This window comes from Carcharhinus amblyrhynchos, chromosome 3 (assembly GCF_965287045.1).
Source record: "Carcharhinus amblyrhynchos chromosome 3, sCarAmb.v2.hapA, whole genome shotgun sequence".
NCBI lineage: Eukaryota > Metazoa > Chordata > Chondrichthyes > Carcharhiniformes > Carcharhinidae > Carcharhinus > Carcharhinus amblyrhynchos.
Genome location: NC_137326.1, coordinates 52,002,894 through 52,021,902, shown reverse-complemented (window position 1 = coordinate 52,021,902; position 19,009 = coordinate 52,002,894). Strand labels below are relative to the sequence as shown.

The window sequence follows — 19,009 nt, the reverse complement described above, 5'->3', positions numbered from 1 at the left end:
ATCACACTGGTAGGAAAATAACTATGCAGACGGAAATCATCAGAATGTGGCAACCGGGCACGTGGGCAATGATCAACAATTCAGAACACAGAATTAGCTAGACTTTACCGGATGTGACCATCTGGGCCATAGGTTACCCACCACTGGCTTAACTGATTTTAAAAAAACGGTTACACAACAATAATAAAACCATCTCAGCCAATTCCAGTCAGTAATGCAACAGATACCTGGTTCTCATGGCAGGGTCCTTGACAATATTCAGTTAAACTCTCCAACGTCTGATTGATGAGGGACACATTCTTCTCATTGATGTACAGGCCCAGAAGGCCCAGCCCACCAGTGGTGCTGCCGCAGATGCAATCCAGGAATTGCAGTGTCTCACAGACCAGGTTATAATTAGTCTTGTTGTTTTGGCATCGCAAAAAGTTCTGAGGTAATAGCAGAAGGATAATTAATATCCACAAGAATTTTTTTGCTTGGCCTCACGCGCTTTAGCAGGTGATTAGGTTTAGAGGCAGTCCCTCAGTCACAGGCCTCAAAATAATTGATGATGAAAGGAAATAAATTAAGAAATCAGCAGAGTTTTTAAAAAATAGACTTTGGAATGGAGAAGCAACCGAGAGATCTCAATATTTTACCAGTGTCCTGGCCAACATTCACCCCTCACCAACATCGCAAAGAGAGATTATCTGTTCACTTTCTTGCTTTATTCTTTCATGGGATGTGAGCATTGCTGGAAAGGCCAGCAATTGTTGCCCATCCCTAAATGCCCTTGATGCAGTTAAGAGTCAACCACTGTGGGCTACAGTCATGTGTAGGTAATCAGGTGATGAATGAGCAGCAGCACTCCAAATGCTCGTGATTCCAAATAAATCTGTTGAACTTTAACCTGATGTTGACAGACTTCTTGCTGCGCCCACCCCAGTCCAATGCCTGCATCTCCGCATCATGGAGTAGGCCAGACCAGGTAGGGATGCCAGGTTTCCTTCCCCTAAAGGACATTAGTGAACCAGATACATCATTTATGATGACAACTAGCGATAGTTTCATGGTCACCGTTACTGGGGCTAGCTTTCAATTCCAAATTTATTAATTGAATTGAAATTTCACCAGTTGCTTTGGAATTTGAACCCATTATGCAGAGCTTTTGCCTAGGCCTCTGACAAGTCCAGTAACATTACCAACACTCCACCATTACCCCCCCCCCCAGTTATCTCAATGTTTATTGGGGACTTGGCTCTACAGTTAATTACGGTACTTTTTGGTATATCAGAAGTTAGAAAATGCAGCATTCACTGAACACACCGCACCTTGTGGTGTCTTTAAGTCATTAAAGGCACCTGCAGAGCCACAATTCTTGCTTACAGATTAGAAACTGTAGAAACTGCTGGAGAACATTTAAAATTTCACCAAGTCTCTGGTCACATCTTACGTTGAGAATATTCTGGTCATCTGCAGGATTGAAAGCAGCTGCTATTTACAGTTTCAGTAACATTCCACTCTATCCACTGTTCAAAATGCCTAGTCAGAAATGCCTGAAGGATTACAATAGGACAGTAGTTTATTTTTGGGCTGTTAAGTATTTAATGATTCTTCACTTCTTAATTCATGCGCCCAAATGATTTAATAAGCTGTAATAAATCTCGAGCAGCAACTCATCATATTTATCGGGTTAATGTGCTGTTGAAGTATTCCTTTCTGCTTCATGATTTTATAGGCCTGACGTGGCACTGCTGGAAGTAGTTTACAACAGGGCAGCCCTAGTGACCCTATTGCATACTACAGACTGTCATCCTTTGGCTGCTTAGTCTCCTTCGTTACTTGCTTCTCTCTTGTGTACTCCTTGCATTTTCAGCCATTTTTATTTATTAGCTAGACTTTGCTTCCATTCTGCTGTCCCTGCCTGTAGGAAGAATGAAGAGTGATGAGTCAGTTAATGACCAGTGATCATTCAGCTACCCTCAAATCAATGCTGCCAAGCACTAAACTACTGTTGCACTGGTACCATGAATCTATTCACATTTTTGAAACACTCTTGTACTCGTGGTGTAAACAGGAGGACGTGTCAGAAGAACTAATGCCTCATGGAAACTAAATAGGATATACATGCAATATTAAAAGTCATATGTAGCAGGGCCTTTGGCAGCAGGTGGCGATGTTGGAGGAGTGCCCCAAGCAGGGAGCAGTGTCTTTGACAAGCAGAGGGATGGAGTCAGATGCCACGAGACAAGGGAGAAAGCAGCAAGGCTTAATCCAGGGCTTGTGAGCAGCAGGAGCCTGTGGCAACTTGAAGCAACCCCCCTTAGCCACTCTTGGGGAGGGAAGGAGGTTAAGGAGCCAAGAAGGGAAATATGGACACCTGGTCAGACTGGCTGGCAGCAAGCAAGTCTGAAAAACCTCATGAGGGAGAGAGAGAGAGGGGAGAGCAGGACTACAGCCAGGACTGGGCAGCAAGCCAACCCTGAACATGCCTGACTACATTGAGGAGCCAAGGCCCTGAATAGAATTGCGACCTGGAGCATTGACAGTGAATATTCTCAGTAAATAGTTTGTTTCTTGGAGTTACACTTTCCCTTGCAGGTTGATATCGCTTTGATGCCAGGGGAATAAGCAAAACTAGTTTTATAACCTTTATCCAGTCAATGTGCTTAAATCGCACATTATACATGCTTTCAACTATTGCATGTCATTTGCTTTACCACCCCCCCCACCATGCCTGTTTACACATGTTCCTTTCATAAATTCCAACAGCATATATTTTACAAATTAAATTATGAGGCTTCATGTCTTAAAATTGATACCTATATACTGATGGAATGAGGATCTAATTAAGAATTGCACATTTCATTACATTAATTTTGTCATTCTATGCTTCACTTACTCATGGGGGCACAGATTGGAGAGTTAGTGTTCTAAGCCTATCCCTAACGGATGATCCCTTCCCATCTTGTACTCATTAGGTGTACAGGTGAGGGATTCACCTACAAATGCCAAACAGGAATTGAGTTCAACAAGAGAAAGCACAGTAGCTGTTTTGCTGTTTTTCCTATGCCCGCACACAAGTTGGTGAGTTGTGCCTCATCTATGTTTCTCCATTCTGTGCATTTAAGTAAATGCGAGGCACCGTTTTTTCTTTTCATCTGCCTGGGGTCATTTATCTTTCTTCCCACTGGAACTTTTCGTTTTCTAACCTCAAATTCAGTTTGTGTTACAAAGAACAAAGAACAACCCAGCACGGGAAACAGGCCCTTCGGCCCAACGAGCCCGCGCCGCCATTTCAACAAAGCATTTTCCTACACCTACCCTGCCCCGTGTGTATGTGAATGGTACCCCTAATGTAGCCAGATTCAGGGGAGAATAGTGTAGGGTCAATTTGGTACACCAGTCAGCCTAAGAGCACATCTTTGGGGTGTGGGAGGAAACCGGAGCACCCGGAGGAAACCCACGCAGCCACAAGGAGAATGTGCAAACTCCCACAGACACTGGCCCAAATCCATGTATCTGCACAGCTAGCAGTGATAGTCACTGAGCTGTTGTGGTGCCCGTCTGCTGGTTGTTGGAATTGGAATTGACAGGTTAATGATCAGTCAACAAAAACTTGGTTTCTCTTTCCACAGACGTTCCATGACTTACTGTTTACCAGGAGAGATGGTGGCACGGTGATAATGTCATTGGGCTAATAAACCAGAGGCTCAGATTAATGATCTGTGGGCATGGGTTCAAATCTCACCATGGCAGCTGATGAAATTTCAATTCAATTGATGAAATAGGGCAACACGGTGGCACAATGGTTAGCACTGCTGCCTCACAATGCCAGGAATCCGGGTTTGATTCTTGGCTTGGGTCACTGTCTGTGCAGGGTTTGCACATTCTTCCCGTGTTTGCGTGGACTTCCTCCAGTGCTCCAGTTTCCCCTCTTGATCTGAAAGATGTGCTATTAGGTGCATTGCCCCATACTAAATTCTCCCTCAGTTTACCTGAACAGGCGCCAGAGTGTGGCAACTAGGGGATTTTCACAGTAATTTCACTGCAGTCTTAATGTAAGCCTGCTGGTGACACTAATAAAATAAACTTTGACTTTTAAACTTTAAATCTGGAATTGAAAGCTAGTTTCTATAATGGTGACCATGAAACTGCCAACATAAAAATCCGCCCGATTTTGACGTTCTTCAGGGAAGGAAATCTGCCATCCTTACCTGGTCTGGCCTATATATGACTCCTCAGCTTCCCTCTGAAATGGTGTGGCAAGTCACCTGTTCAAGGGGCTTAAGGATTGGTGACAAATGCTGGCCCTGTCAGCAATGTCCACATCCCATGAATAAATATACAAAAAAATTCAGATTTCCAGCATCCCATTTTTGGGGGATCAGACTTCTCTTCTTAGGCACCGTCTTAGCATGACCTGCCATCTATTTTGGCAGGAAGAATGAAAAAGCTTATTGTCTATATAGAGAGTTCGGAAGTACAGACGGATCAGTCTGTTGCTGTGCATGAATCATTGCAGTGATAGCATACAGGTAAAAATAATTAGGAAAGCCAATACAACAATAATTGATAAAAGCATGAAAGCTAGATGTCAGTTGTACATGGCATTAGTGAAACTACATGCAGAATATTATGTACAGTATCGGTCTCTTTATGGAAAGAATGTAAATGTGTTAGAAGCAGTTCACAGAAGGTTTACCAGACTAATACCAGGAAATGCGTGGGTTGTCTTGTGAGGAAATGTTGGACAGGTTAGGGCTTGTATTCATTGAAGTTTAGAAGAGTAAGTAACTTGATCAAAACCTTTAAGATCCTGAGAGTCTTGCCAAAGTGGATGTGGAGAGTCTGTTTCATCTTGTTGGAGAATCTAGAACAAGGGTCATGGTTTAAAAATAAGGGATTGCTCATTTAAGACAAGAGACGAGGAGAACCTTTCTCTTTTCAGGAGGTTGTGAATCTTTGGAACTCCTTTTTCTAAAAGATAGTGGAAGCCGAATTCTTGAATATTTTTAAGACAGAGCTAGATAGATTTTTGATCAACAAGGGGGTAAAAGGATGGTAGATGGGAATGTAGGATTGAGGTTGCAATCAGAACTGCCATGATCTTATTGAATGGTGGAGCTGGCTTGGGGGGGCTGACTGGCCTACTCCTGTTCCTAAGTCATATGTTCTTATGTATGTTTAATGTTTTCAAATGATTTGGCTTCATTTGGTTTAACATTTGTCCTCTTCAAGGGGAGCAATGTCAGTGTTGACCATTGGAGTTCTTTGTACTTCAGACATGGAATGTCAGCAGCAACCACTTGCAGATCAATACATCCAAATTCAGAGTTACACTTCTATTCAAAACCTGACTCCTCCAGGTCCTAGTGATCTAACCCATTGTGTCCAAGTTGAATCTCATTTTAAATGCAAAACGTCCTGTCTGAAATGTGAGTTATGTCATTCTAACTTAGCATCAAGTCTTACACTGTGTTTTTGGCACAGTAAGAAGTCTCACAACACTAGGTTAAAGTCCAACAGGTTTATTTGTAATCATCTGATGAAGGAACAGCGCTCCAAAAGTTTGTGATTTCAGATAAACCTGTTAGACTTTAACCTGGTGTTGTGAGACTTCTTAGTGTGCTAAAAACACAGTCCAACACCGGCATCTCCACATCATCACTGTTTTTGAGGAGTACAAATTTTCCTTTCAGTGACTTAGTTTTTTTTCCAGGAATGAAGTTCATCCCCCTCAACCCTGCCTCCCAAATAAACTGGATTTCTTTCCTTACACACAGCACAGGAGTCGGTTCTAACCTCTGCCCCAACTGGAGTGATTCATATACTAGACTTTACATTCAGTCTGTGACCTCAAAATTAATAAGAACTGCTCCTCCTGCACAAACGTAGTCAAGCAATGTCAGCCTTTGTCCTCCATGACCATCCTAAAACCTGGAGATAGGTGTCACCTGCACACTGGGTACATTAATGCCAACTTAGAATCATCAACCAGAAAACTCGTTTGATAGAAAGTACCATTTTGGTCAAGGTTTAGCTTTTGCGATCTGTCAAGAAATACATAGAACAGTACAACACAGTACAGGCTCTTTGGCCATCGATGTGCCGAGCTATGTAAATACACCAATTTAATTCTCAGAAATTCTATCCTAACTCAATTCAACACCAGGCCATCTGTTTCATGACAAGCCATTGAACTCAAATATAAACATTCTATGCTGTTTGTTCAAAATATACTGAACTTAACAGTTATTTCAATTCTGCTTGGTTCTGACCACCATTACAAATGATATTAACCTGTCTTTGCCAAAAGACGAAAATCACGATCGGGGTTACAAGATGGATAATTTCTATAGTTGGTAGCAAAATGAAAAATAAGTCACTACATCCAAGATTATTTATACCTGGCTTAGCAGAAGATGATGAGCATTTTTTCTTGCATGATATGATGAGCGGAGTTACTATAAAACTAGATTTTATGTTATGATTACTATTTACTTTTATTTGTGTTTTGACAATCTGCTTGATATTTAAATGTCTAGACCACATTGACTCAGTGTTATTCTGCTGCTTCCAAAGACAAGGAGGTTCACGTGAAGGAATAACCTAGAACCAATAGTTCAAGTAATCAGAAATACAGTTCTCAGTCTATTACCCAAGCGTAAGTTTTATCTCGATAATCAAGTGAGGTGAAAACTCTTTGTACAGCAATGCAAATTGACATTTACAATGTCAATATTTTAAAAAAAATGGCATCCAGTATCAACAACAGTGCAAAAGAAACTAGGATAGGTGAAATGGATTATAATGGTCTTTTCTGCTAACGCACATTCCTGTGAAACAACTAACAGACTCTGATTACGTGCCATGTTTGAGAAACTTCAGGTTGATTAAAATAAATTGACATAAATTAAGTCACTGCACTAGAGGTTAAATCCACAAAACGCACAAATTACTATTGTAATGGTGGTCAGAGCCAAGCAGAATTGAAATAACCGCACAGAATGTTTCAGAAAGCATTTTAGACCCAATGGCTAAAACCGGCCAACCTCAGTTTCAGAACTGCACTCTGGCTTAGGCCAATGTGGTATGGGAAAATGAGATTTTGTTCAGACATTCATGTGACACTTGCTCATATTAGGTTGGAAGAACTATATTTATTTCAGCTCAGCTGGAGGTGGATGCCATGGCATTCACATCCACTTTGGCAATCACAGGTTTAATTGGCAACTCACTCAACTCGGTGGGTGTTCTGGGGCACATGTCAGTAGTCAGGTTTTTGGCTTCTTATTAGGCTTAAGCAAGGACAGTCTGAGGTTTAAATGGAAATCAATCATTCCTGAACTTCCACAGCCAGTTTCAGAGACTGCTTGTTCAACAGGTTATTATTTGTATTTTGGCACCATTTTCCTACAGATACGATTTGGGAACAAGTTACTTTTTTTAAAAATTATGACAAGTTGCAAAAAATGCTGGACAACTGTGCTGGAGAACATATAAATGATGTAGCTTGTATCTTAACTTTGCATTTGCAGAAAATATATCAGACTACCTTGGCACACCCATTGCATCTATTCAAAGAGATATAATATTGAGGCCAAGAAATAGACCCAGTGGGGTGAGTACACAGGACAAAGAATCTTGTTCATCATACCTCAACCCCACCTCAGGCAGTTGCAGAACTTGATATTGGGCAGTAACAAGTGAACTTCTGATCTTAGGGGACATTTACAGGATGTTTGATAATGCTGAAGTCAAGAATCACTTCAGTGCAGAACCAAAACTAAGTTCACAAACAACTTGGCGTGGTAGAATGTCAAAACTTTTATAGGCTAAAATTAACAAGTATTTATTTACAAATGGTAGTGGACACAGAAATATTTGTGTTAGAGTTAGGCAGCACTAGCACGTCACGTCAATGATAAAAGGTCCTCTCTTTGCAACAAGGAGCAGGGGGATGAATGACCTTCATTAAAAGATGCAAAAGGGGACACTTAAGCAACACAAGATTTCTGGACAAAATATTGCAGGAAAAATCTTTTTTCTTAGTTTCACTGTACAATGCTTTGCTGAGCGTTCTGTTCCTTGGCCAAGATTCAGAAGTAAACATCTTTTATCATCGTCAACAATAGTCTTTCTATCCAATATCCAGCACGGTGGCAGTGGTTAGCATTGCTGCTCACAGCGCCAGGTACCCAGGTTCAATTCCAACCTTGGATGACTGTGTGGAGTTTGCACATTCTCCTGGTGTCCGCATAGGTTTCCTCTGGGTGTTCTGGTTTCCTCCCACTGTCCAAAGGTTGGAGGTTAGGTTAACTGGCCATGCTAAGTTGCCCTTTAGTGTCCAAAGATACGTAAGGTTAAGGGGATTAGCGGGGTAAATTTGTGAGGTTATGGGGATAGGGCCTGGGTAGGATGCTCTGTCGGAGAGTTGATGCAGACTTGATGGCCAAATGGCCTCATTCTGCACTGTAGGGATTCGATGATTCCATGAACAATGGACAACAGTTTGCTATGCTATGAATTCTATAAAAATTACACCTTTCTGGCTTTCTATTCTAGGCCTAGATAGTCTCCACTAGTGTTATCGGCCACACTCTGAAGTGGATCTCAATCATTACAGACCAAACCTGTCTTTATTTGCTCAATATCTGGGCAAAGGTTGTGCGATTGTGGAATCAGAGTGCATGATGAGTTGTCTTTCTGGAATATAAATACAATTTCCATAGACAAGTGAAGAATATAACATCTCAAACTAGTTCAGGCCATAAGCTAACAGAAGGAAAAGTCTTAATATTAAACATGGCTGAACAGTCCTCAGCAGAATACATATATTCAATTTAAAATAGTTATTGAATGTATTCAATTCCTCAGAACGTTAAAGCAACAGATGTTTCTCTCCCACTCAAACTCTAAATATTAAACTGATCCTAAATTATGACTGCTTATCAGCACATGGCAAAATGCCACAACAGAAACCTTTTCAGCCCTGTATCTCAATGGATTTAAACTGTTCCTGACCAGAATAAAGTATCAGCTATGAATAACCCATTCAAAAACATTTGGAGAAATATTAGAACAAAGGACATGCACCTCATCGCTACATTAGTTAGATGGATTGTCAATTATGGAAGATGCTTCTGCTGAATGGAATGGCTTAATTCATTGATTGGTATCAAATACGTTAAGTAACCTATTAAGATGGATTATCATCCAAATGGAATTGCAGTAATAAAACCATGTAGACTTTGGCCTTCCTTAATGCCCATCTATGTCTTGCCTGACGGTGCAAAAAAAAGACTATAATTTATACTGCCAACGTCCACAAAGCAGTCATACCATGGGATGTATGTCAATCAAGAGGAGTTCATAATTCAAACGTTGTACTCAAAACCCTCTATATCAATACATTAATGGTTTTACTGGCTGTCTCTCCCTGATAAAAAGGCTCATATGAATTTTCCCATGATGTTCAAAATCCTTCCATCCCAATATCAATAATCACAATCAATACATGATTCTAGGAACAATTGCTTTGGTGATTGGCTAAAATGTGATTTGCATTGATTGTAGGAAAATCTTGGCATGGAAGACAGCAAGTTTCACAAATATTGAAGTGAAATACTGCAGATGCTGGAGATCCAAAATAAGAACAGAAAATCCTGGAAGATCTCAGCAGGTCTGGTAGCATGCATTGGAGAAAACAGGATTAACGTTTCAGTCCAAAACGACACTCGGTTCTTCCTACACAGTTCAGCCACGATCTTAATGAATGACGGAGCAGGCTTGAGGGGCCAAGTGGCCTACTCCTGCTCCCTGTTCATATGTTAAAATGATGTGTATAAATATCCCTTGAACATCTTAATAAAACTCCATTTTGCATAACCATATTGACTTGAGACAAAGTATAGTTCTGAAAGTTATTTTGGCCAGTCTTAGCTATCAAGTCAAAAATGCTTCCCCAGATAGTTTGAGTGTTGTGGATTTAACCTCCTGTCCAGTGATTTAACTTAATTTCCATCAAGGTATCATAATCAACCTGAAGTTTCTCAAACATGGCACGTACTAAGTGCTTGTTGGATTTGTGTGTTACAGGAAGGTGCATGACCAGAAAAGACCATCACAATCTCTTTCACCTATCCGAGTTTCTTCTACATTGTTGTTAACACTAGATATCATTTTGTGTTTTTGTGAGGAGTCATATTGGATTGAAAAATGACCACAGATGGCAGCATGTGTGTTTCTCTCCACAGATGCTGCCAGACCTGGTGAGCTTTTCCAGCATTTTCTGTTTTTATTGCACAAAATATTGAAATGCTTGCCGCTTGTACCCACCTGCTGTTCAGGGCAATATCAACCTAATCAAAGCATCTTGGACATGGATCAAATGTGCAAAACCTTCATGTCTAGAGCTATAATACTACCAATATGAAGGCATTCAGGAAATGCCACTGACCAATATCTAGAAATGTACATTGCCATGTCGAACCAATACCTCATCAGTCACAAAAATTCTAGTTAGAATGGAGATAAACAGAACTCCATTCTAGATAGAATGGAGAGAGAGGGCAGCTTGGTGGCACAGTGATTAAGACTGATGCCTCACAGTGCCAGACCCGGGTTCTGGCCTTGGATTATGTCTGTGGGGAGTTTGCACCCTCTCCCTGTGTCTGTATGGGTTTTCTCTGGGTGTTCCGGTTTCCTCCCACAGTCCAAAGAAGTTCAGGCTGGCGGTTTGGCCATACTAAATTGCCCCTTAGTGTACAAAGATGTGTATCTTAGATGGATTAGCTATAATAAACGTGTGGGGTTATGGGGATAGAACCTGGGGAAGATACTCTGTCAGAGTCAGTGGAGACTTGATGGGCCTAATGGCCTTCTTTTGCACTACAGGGATGCTATGATTCTAGACACCTTGCCATTAACTATAGGACATAAATTCAACTTTGGTTCATCAGAACAATATACTGCAGTCATACTGGGCCATGGATTTGAGGTGAAATCCAGAATACAAGATCGGAAGAGGTGCAATGGTCGAGGTTGTACCTGAAGGTCACGGTTATGGTTTTCACAAAGCAGCTGCAAGAACCGAAGGATTGGTTGCATGATGGCAATCACTGCGCTCATCTCCCCATCGTCCTTGTTCTTCTCTCCAGCTGCTTGGCTGCCCTCAGCAGCAGCAAAGTGGTCCTCTGGGTCTGCTTCCCTCCGGAAGGTATTATAGGCTTTCCGTGTGGCAGCAGAAGCCTCAAGCAGCTGATCTCGTACTTCGTCACTCAGCTGTGCTGAAGGTTCTTTGGCTACACGTTAATACAAGGAATAAATAATTGATCAGTCAGAGACAATCTGTCCTTTCATCACCTTTCCCAAACAAGTAGAAAAGAATTGCTGAGTTAAAGGTATAGGAATGATAGGAATAAACGAGCCATTCAGCACCTGGAGCCTGTTCTGTCTCAGATAGGTCATGGCTGATCTGCATCTCAATTCCATTGACTTATATCGGCTCCATATCACTGGATAAATTTAATTAACAAAAGTCTATTGATCATATATATAGTCTTGATTGCCCAAGAGGCCTAAAACTGGATGAAGTATTAATGGAACATCAGAGCATATCATTTGACCCATCAAGCTTGCTCAAGCAATCTTAACACCATTTGTACCCACCATCACCACATCTCTTGATACCATTAATACCCAGAAATGTCTCAAAAGTGCCCAGTGATTGAGCTTCCACAGCCCTCTGGGGTAGGGAATTCCAAGATTCACTACCCTGCAAGTGAAGAAATTCCTCCTTATTTCAGTCTTAATTGGTCCACCTACTATTCTGAGACTGTGTCCAGTCTCACCAGAGGAAACATTTACATTTACCCTGTCACACCCTGCATAAATTTTCTAAGTTTCAACATGATCGCCTCTCAGTTTTTGAAACTCTAGCAAATACAGGCTTATTTCTCAAGTGTGTCCCCTAGGGTTTAGACAGGTGAATCTCCATATAGTAGATATAGGCTGACAAAGACGTGTTTCTCATTTTGTATTCATAATATGTTCTTCACTATAGTTAAAAAAGACACTACGGTTGAGAAAGCCCACCAGTGCCTCTACTTTCTCAGAAGATTAAGGAAACATGGCATGTCAGCTCCAACATTTACAGATGCACCACAAAAAAACATTCTTTCTGATTGTATCACAGCTTGGTATCACTGCTGCTCTGTCCAAGATGGCAAGAAACTACAAAAGGTCCTGAACAAAGCGCAGTCCATCATGCAAACCAGCCTCCCATCCATTGACTCTGTCTACACTGCGTGCTGCCACGGCAAAGCGGCCAGCGTAATTAAGGACCTCATGCACCCCGGACATTCTTTTTCTATCTTCTCCATCGGGAAAAAAATACAAAAGTCTGACATTGCGTACCAACCGACTCAGCAACAGGGAAGCAGCTGTTCTTATCAGACTTTTGTATGGACCTACTTCGCATGAAGTTGATTTTTTTTTTACACCCTAGATACGACTGTAACAACATTTTGCACTCTCTCATTTCCTATTCTATGAACAGTATGCTTTGGCTGCATAGTGCGCAAGAAACAATACTTCTCATTGTGTGCTAATACATGTGACAATAATAAATCAGATCAAAAATCTAACTGATTTCTCAACAGCCTTGCTGGTCATGAGTTTTCAGGGAATCAGGCATTGCAGCTCCCAGCATTTTCCCCCAATCAACAACTATGAACCATACCCCACTGAGGCATGTAGCGCCAATTTGATATTGTGACACCTTTTGAAAGGATCAGAGACAGTTAATCCGTGCTTTGATGAGAAAGAATTTCACTCATTTAACCTGACATTGGCACAAACTGCACCACTTCATTCTCGAGAAAGCAGGATCTATTGGCCAATTAAATGCATCATTCCAAGCTAACTTCCAAGAATGAATGAAGTTTATTATCAGTTCATGGATTAAAATTCCTTTCAAAGTGCTTCAAAACCTGTAAATAGATATAGATTAACAGTGACAAACTACTGTTTCCTATTTCAAAAACTGGAGGGCCTAGGACAGGGTTTTGTCCTCCGGGTCAGGGTCAAACGGGGTCACAGCCAGTTATAGTAGGGGAAACAGTCACCCAGCAGTAATCTTCTCCCAATGGGGCAATTCACGGTCAGAGGCCAGGTTCTCCATCCAATTAAGGATGGTGGATGAGTATTCTGAAGGTTGATGGGCCAAGAGGAGGCCCTCGAACACAGAACAAGATGTAGCCTGTCACTGAGGTAGGAGGGGGCCTCCATGCATGTTTCAAAATGATTACATTAAAAAAAAAAATGGCCTCAGCAGTCATAGCGACAACGTGAAGGGGGAGCCACCTCCAAAAGGAGGCCTGTACCCACTGATGTGACCAAGAATAGGGTGCGTGAGAATCTCAAAGTCTGCCTGGAGCATTGGCTCCCAGTCTGCCATGCCACACATCTGTCTATTCAGTGAAAACCCTACCCTTAGCATAAACAAGTCAATTGTCTCACATTATTCCAAGACTGTAGTCAAGATACTGAAAAGATAAATCTTTCAATTTTTCCTGTCACAGCAGGAATTGATGGATGTTGTCCCAATCATTAGTTGTACTGGTTGCTGATCAGCCATTTCTTCAACCCATTTGTCTATTTGGAATCACTCTCCTCAGGGAGTTGATGTGGTTTAGTTTGCAGGTGGTCAAAAGCAGTGCTTTAAATATTGGTGTTTATAGTATTTTGTGTTGCACTGGAGTCTGTACAACTGCTTCGACATGAACTATTTATCATTCAGTTCTGGGGGGGAAAGACATCTCCAATAGCTCTACTTTAAACTTTAGCTGACAGACTGCATCTGAGTCAAGGGCAACTGCCTAAGATGTTCTAGGGATGTTTAAAATGGTGGCCAAATAGTCCCAATGGGTGGAAAGCTCACGTCACAGAACAAGGCCAAGGCATAAAAGTTGCTCCACGTACAGGCAGAAACGCTTGCGGTAGTTTTTCTATGTTCTATTAGGATTGAGGGTTATAGATAGGCCTAGTAGGGAGGGATATGATCAATGCAACTTGTGGGCCGAAGGGCCTGTTTGTGCTGTAGTTTTTCTATGCTCTTTTCTATGTTCTAAATAAAAGCTGTGTTGAAGGAGAAGACCTTTCCAAACATACTGGGATCCCAACCTATTCCACTGGTGAGGAAAAGGCTCAGTGGAGCCTGAACTTTTAAATCTGCCTTCATCTCTTGTTCATCGAGTGTGACTCAGCTAACTCTCTAATCATTTTGCCCTTGTTAATTTCTCTGAACTTATTCGCATTTTTATTTACAGCTGTGGCAGCTTTTAAATTTGTAGAGAGCACTTAAGGATTTGATTCATCAGCTCTGATGAATGACAACAAAGCTGAGAAAACTGCAAAGGCACCTTAAAACTGAAAATGAAGTGCTCCTTTCCAATTCCTAAGGCCAATTAGCAGGTCTCAATACAATTATATGAAGCAATTAAAGTTCCAGTTTTAGGATAATAATGGCAATTAGAATAAATAATTAGTCTACATTGTGCCTGACCAGGTGCTTTTGTCGTACACGAGAGTATTCTTCAGTCCTGGCCTTACCTCTTCTCCGTACAGGCACGTCCTTCTCTGAAGATTCATCGTCTTTCTTTTTATTACCAAGGTCGCTGGTATTTACAGTCACTGTAGCTTTGATCTCTTGCTGCGCAAGCTTCATGCGGTCATAAAACACCTTGAAGAATTTCTCAGACTTCTTATCTTCTGTCAGGCGGCAGTAAAATGAATGCTGTCAAGATAGAGAAGTGATCAATCAGATATTAATATATCGGATGCTGCTAGACCTCAATTGACTTCTACAACAATAACTTGCATTTTTGTAGCACTTTTAACGTAATCAAAACATCCCAAGGTGCTTTGCAGGAGTGAAATCAAACAAAATGTCACACCAAGTTACACGTTATAGGGCAGGTGACCAAAAGTTTGGCTGAACAGGTAGGTTTTAAGGAGTCTCATAATGGAGAGGTTGAGGCAGAGAGGTTTAGCGAGTAGATTTCACAGCTTAGGGCACATGGCAGCTGAGAGTGGAATGATGAAAATAGGACTGGTGCAAGAGATCAGACTTGGAGGAGTGTGGAGAGGTTGCACAATCGTTCATAGCTAACTACAATATCCTCTTAACGTTTCTTCATATCCACATAGCAAGGTGTAAATATCCTTTTGGTTTGTAAACTGTTATTTCACCTCCAACTGGGAATCAAACCCAACTCAGAACAGTGGGCCACCCACTGCTTGGTCTTCAGGTATTAGGGGAAAGGAGTGGAGTGGCAGGGGCTTGTGGGAGTGTGGGTGTTTTGACGTCTGCTTGGTGGTGGATTGAAAGAGAAAACTAAAATTGAGACAGTGTGCTGTTGTATTTTCCAATAGTGACAAAAGGCATGAGAATATTGTTGAAGGGTCAAAGTGCAAGTTACAAGGTTCCAGGAATCACTGTGAATACAGACTGAATTAAACAAATGATGTGTGTTTGGCTGAATGTTTCCACCATTTTCTGTTTTTATTAAGCACATACAATGTTGTGCTTCCTGTTACCACCCTCATTACTTATCACTTAGGCTATAAATAAATGCTGAAGACAAGGAACTGCACATCCCTTGGAGATTTTCCATTCAAAGTCATATTTTATCAAACTGATTCACACTGGGGAAATCTCTACAGTGCAATTAAGTTAGACACCTGCAGCTGTTGGACTTTTAAAAAAATAGCCAAGAGTGTTACAAGTTGTGGCAACACACCCTGATGGCGTTTTAAGTTTTTTAATTTGTGTCACAAGCAGGCTTACATTAACACTGCAATGGAGTTACTGTAATAATTCCCTAGTTGCCACGCCAATTTGGTATGGCCACCTAACTAGCACATCTTTCGAACAGTGGGAGGAAACTGGAGCACCCAGAGGAAACCCATGCAGATACAAAGAGAACATGACACAAGCTGGAAATCAAACCCAGGTCCCTGGCAGTGTGGCAGCAGTGCTAACCACTATGTCACCTGATTAACAAACATCTTGGCATCGAAGAGACAGATTCATTTTGCCAGGTCCATTACCCAATTACTTCAGCTTGCAATTTCACCATCATCTCTATTGCAATTCCCAAATCAACAGCCAGTAGGATAATAGTGATTATGGGGCTGAGATCCTTTGTATTGAACAAAGAACAAAGAACAACCCAGCACAGGAAACAGGCCCTTCGGCTCAACGAGCCCGCGCCGCCATTTCAACAAAGCATTTTCCTACACCTACCATGCCCCGTGTGTATGTGAATGGTACCCCTAACGTAGCCAGATCCAGGGGGGAATAGTGTAGGGTCAATTTGGTACACCAATCAGCCTAAGAGCACATCTTTGGGGTGTGGGAGGAAACCGGAGCACCCGGAGGAAACCCACGCAACCACAGGGAGAATGCGCAAACTCCCACAGACACAGGCCCAAATTCATGTATCTGTACAGGTAGCAGTGATAGTCACTGAGCTGTTGTGGTGCCCGTCTGCTGGTCCAGATTTAAGCACACGCAACGACACAAAGTACTAGGCCACTCTCGAAACCTCCAAGAGCAGCCCATGCACGACCCACCATGTGCATGCCCCTCGTTTGACAACAAGGTGGACCGACACCTGTGGATTAAAAGAGCCATTTTTAATTCCGGAGGAAGAGTTAAAAAGTTGTTCTTCAACAACTTGCGGAAAAAATAGATTGTGACCAGATTGGGCAAGTCAAATGAGACAGTGAACAACTGAGGCAATGGGTCAAGCTTGAGTTCTACATAAAAAACTGTCCCAAAGATTATCTACCAATGACAAAGCAGTTTTACTTGTGATTGCTGCGATTTTACTTTGTGCTCTGGATCCTGGTTCTTGATGTTACATTTAAATTTCATACTTATTGTTAATGAGAAACTAATGAAGTTTGATAAATCCCAGTGGTGGTTTTCAGGCAAAGACTAGAAGATTTAATCTGCCAGACATTAAAACAAGAGTGTGGTGAGTTAAAAGAATAAGGCACATCATCTTGGAAATTGAATTTCAGCCTTGGTGGGAAAGATTTGAACAAATCAGGACTTGGGTTGGGAGTGATATGCGAGATATATATGAGTGAGAATCATCCTGGAACATTTGGTGGACAGCATACAATAGAGTCAACAGGAGCCTGAAAGCCATTCATCAGCTGGAAGTAGTGACACATTTTAGAGTGAGAGCTCCAAATATGAATGATATCTTTTGGTAAAGGAAATCATATTTTTTTTAATGCCATATAATTTTTATCCACATAACTATACTCATCATACATGGAGAGTTGATAGATTCACGACACAATTTCTGCTCTTCAACAGTTGATAAATCTGGTATTTTTTTTTTGTGTCTCATCTAAGGTGAGCACCTTTATAAGCAAGTTATCCAGAAAAGCTATTTGCCAGTTCCCACAGAAATCATTGTATCCGCATTGTGGTCAACAATGGCCATTAAGCTTAGGGCTCCTACTAACTTGGTTCCATCTCAACCTCCTCAATTCATTATCCAATTCTATCTAGCCTTTGGCTACTGCTAATACATTCTCAGCAACATTCCTCAAATCGTACAGACTTAGTGCATCCATCTTTAGTGTTCTCAAACTGAGCACAGATTCCCACCTTGTCTTCAGTGGTACAGAGAAAAAAAGTTCTTTCACTCAATCTCAAAAGAAGTTGAAAGATAAATTTTGCGATCCCACAAATAGGAAAATTTTACTCGTGTTTTTTTCATAATGTCTCTAATTCTAAGTAGCAACATTTAGTTCTATTTAACCTTTTGACCTAACCTTCTGCTTCAACCTCAAATGAATCATCCACATTTCTACTTTTAAAGCTGAATCCAGACATGCTGATGTCCTCATTTGTACCAGTACTTTTTTTCACCCTCAACTACTTTTGATTTTCTGTAAAGTTCAAGTCCATTTAATTTAAACATTGCTTCCAAATCATGATGCTCCAAACCCCACTTCCCATTCCCTTGCAACCCGATTGTAGACAGAAAAAAAAACATTTGTTTTCATGGGCAATCTCCCTCAACTTTGAACTTTAGTCACTCCCTCACTTCTTTCTTTTTGTTCTTTGCCCCCCACACACTCTCTGAACATGTTGGACAAAATGTCCTCCCTCCTCCTTGGATCCTCATTCTGTTAAGAGTATCCTACTTACTTCCACCCCTCTTCCTCCCCCCATCTAAAATCTCCTCCCTTCCATCTTTCCACCCTGACTGCTTTTAAAGACTTCTAAACAGGGTACCTTTCAGTAGTCGCAGCTTCATGATTTACCTCATTTCTCATTCTGTTCAACCTTGATGGTGTCCTACATTTTGGGCCTTTGCCCAATACTATTGTTTTCAATTCAAAAAGCAAAGTCATTTATTACATAGTGCTAGGCACCGCTCACAGTAACCAGATGAAGCCTCCCTCCACCACGTCTCCAACCTCCCTCCAAAAAAATAAGAGAGTCCTTTGGAATCTTGATTTATTTTTGGCTCACTCCCAGTCAGTCAGCAAAATGGTCACACTTCTTTCCCTCTTCCCTACAAAAAAAAACTTCTTCAGAAATACCATTTAAAAGAAAGTAACGTCACTAAATGGATTCAAGAACTCAGATTAAAGTCTTGCAATAAGAATATCTCATGGCCCGGATTACATAGTCTGTCAAGGCAAATTTCTGTTGACCTTGGTAACACAAAAGATCCAATCCTGCCCTCTGCTGTAAGGCTATACAATGAGATCAGGTCACTGTCAGGCAGCGAAATAAGTCAGGTTAGGTAGAGTGTGAACAGATGTGCCATAGGGAAGCTATTTGATTTTCCCCAAAATGATGCCCAGTGACTTCTCCCAAAACGCTAGGAATTGAACCTCCATCTTAATCCTGACTTGCTTCAGTAACCATGATTACTGCTAGGTCACCATGTCAGCTTAGGAAAGCAAACCACCAAGATTTTGCATGGAT

At 41.3% G+C, this 19,009-nt stretch overlaps 1 protein-coding gene across 1 annotated transcript in view; it reads right to left on the bottom strand.

The window, feature by feature from the left end:
- Positions 1-286: 286 nt before the first annotated feature.
- itpr1a (inositol 1,4,5-trisphosphate receptor, type 1a) overlaps positions 287-19,009 on the bottom strand; it is a 516,106-nt gene continuing 497,383 nt past the window's right edge. Inside the window, exons 47-50 of the mRNA XM_080184007.1 lie at positions 14,596-14,779; positions 11,032-11,285; positions 4,789-4,852; positions 287-428 (exon numbers count right to left, since the gene is read on the bottom strand). Coding sequence (XP_080040133.1) covers positions 397-428; positions 4,789-4,852; positions 11,032-11,285; positions 14,596-14,779 — 534 coding nt within the window. The 3' untranslated portion in view covers positions 287-396. The remainder of the gene's footprint in view (positions 429-4,788; positions 4,853-11,031; positions 11,286-14,595; positions 14,780-19,009) is intronic.